Consider the following 1,453-nt stretch of genomic DNA (forward strand, 5'->3'; position numbering starts at 1 on the left):
ATTGCCTTTCTTTGGGATTGGAATGAAAACTGACCTTTTCCAGTCCTGTGGCCACTGCTGAGTTTTCCAATTTTACTGGCATATTGAGTGCAGCATTTTCATAGCATCATCTTTCAGGATTTGAAATAGCTCCACTGGAATTCTATCACCTCCACTAGCTTTGTAGTGATGCTTCCTCAGGCCTACTTGACTTCACATTCCAGGATGTCTGGCTCTAGGTGAGTGATCACACCATCGTGATTATCTGGGACATGAAGATCTTTTTTGTACAGTTCTGTGTATTCTTGCCACCTCTTCTTAATATCTTCTGCTTCTGTTAGGTCCATACCATTTCTGTCCTTTATTGGAATAAACTGAAATTCCTTTTTCCTCTTATTCCTTTGGTACCATTGGGTTGTATTTTTCTCTAGGTGCTGTACCTCCTCAGTCAGCTGCAACAAAGCCAAATGGCGGAGAAGCAGCTAGAAGAGTCAGTCAGTGAAAAGGAACAACAGCTGCTGAACACCCTGAAGTGTCAGGTACGGACATGAGGCAAAGCTCTCCAGAGATGGGGTCCACAGGCCTGACTTAGAACTCTATCTGATTTAGACCATTGTTTAACCTGCAGAAAAAATTACCTACTGAAAAGAAGTTTATAATGGTAGCCTCTATTGCTTTGTTAGCCCTATTTGGTCAATTTAGGGATGTTTAGGATATAGCCCTACATAGGATAACCTCTGTTTTGGTACAGAAATGAAAGTATATACTTCGTACCAGACTTTAAGGCCTCCTCGTTCTTTCTCTCAACCCTGAGCTCTAAAGAGTTGAGAAAGTTAAATCATCCAGTAGAATCCTAGGGGCATTTAGCTCTCTCTTTCTGTGCCTGCTATGAGTTAAGACCTGACATGTTTGTAAAATGCCTGGGGTCTGCATTTCTTCCAGAGTCTGGAAACACCACACCCTTTAATAGCATGTTGGAGCACTATTTTATCCAACTTAGCATCTTTTTCCTGAACCACCAGTCTCTAAGTTTTCCTTGGCACCTCTCATTGAAGACATAACCAAACTTGTTAAGGTCATGTACATGAATCCAGTTGTCTTAAGTGCCAAGAAAGTTTATTCAGGCTCATTAGTGCAGCAAATACACTTCTTAATCTGTGTTGAGAAGCATGGACAAAAGCATCCAAAGATGTCAAAGAAACAGCTGACTCTCTGGGTGGGTTTCTTTATTGGCATCCTGATGTGAATAAGGGTTATGAGGCTACAAAATAGAAAAAAATGAAGAAGGTGTATAGGGCAGCGCCCATGCTTCCTGCGAGTGTGGTCATGGCTGCTTGGGAATGTTGGAATAGAGGTGGCATTAAGGACATCTAGGAATTGGTCGGGATCAGGCATTTTTCTGGGTGCCAATGCCTGCTGTGCAAAAACCGTCTGCTGCCAGCAACTTGGCAGTAGTGTGTTTTCATCTCTGAGT

General features: G+C 42.4%; 1 protein-coding gene across 1 annotated transcript in view; it reads left to right on the top strand.

Moving 5' to 3' along the window:
* The window catches only part of KIF4A (kinesin family member 4A), a 134,023-nt gene that overhangs the window by 116,090 nt on the left and 16,480 nt on the right, over positions 1-1,453 (top strand). Inside the window, 1 exon segment of the mRNA XM_010832130.1 lies at positions 411-518. Coding sequence (XP_010830432.1) covers positions 411-518 — 108 coding nt within the window.

This window comes from Bison bison, unplaced genomic scaffold (assembly GCF_000754665.1).
Source record: "Bison bison bison isolate TAMUID 2011002044 unplaced genomic scaffold, Bison_UMD1.0 scf7180017864537, whole genome shotgun sequence".
In the NCBI taxonomy this organism is placed as follows: Eukaryota; Metazoa; Chordata; class Mammalia; order Artiodactyla; family Bovidae; genus Bison; species Bison bison.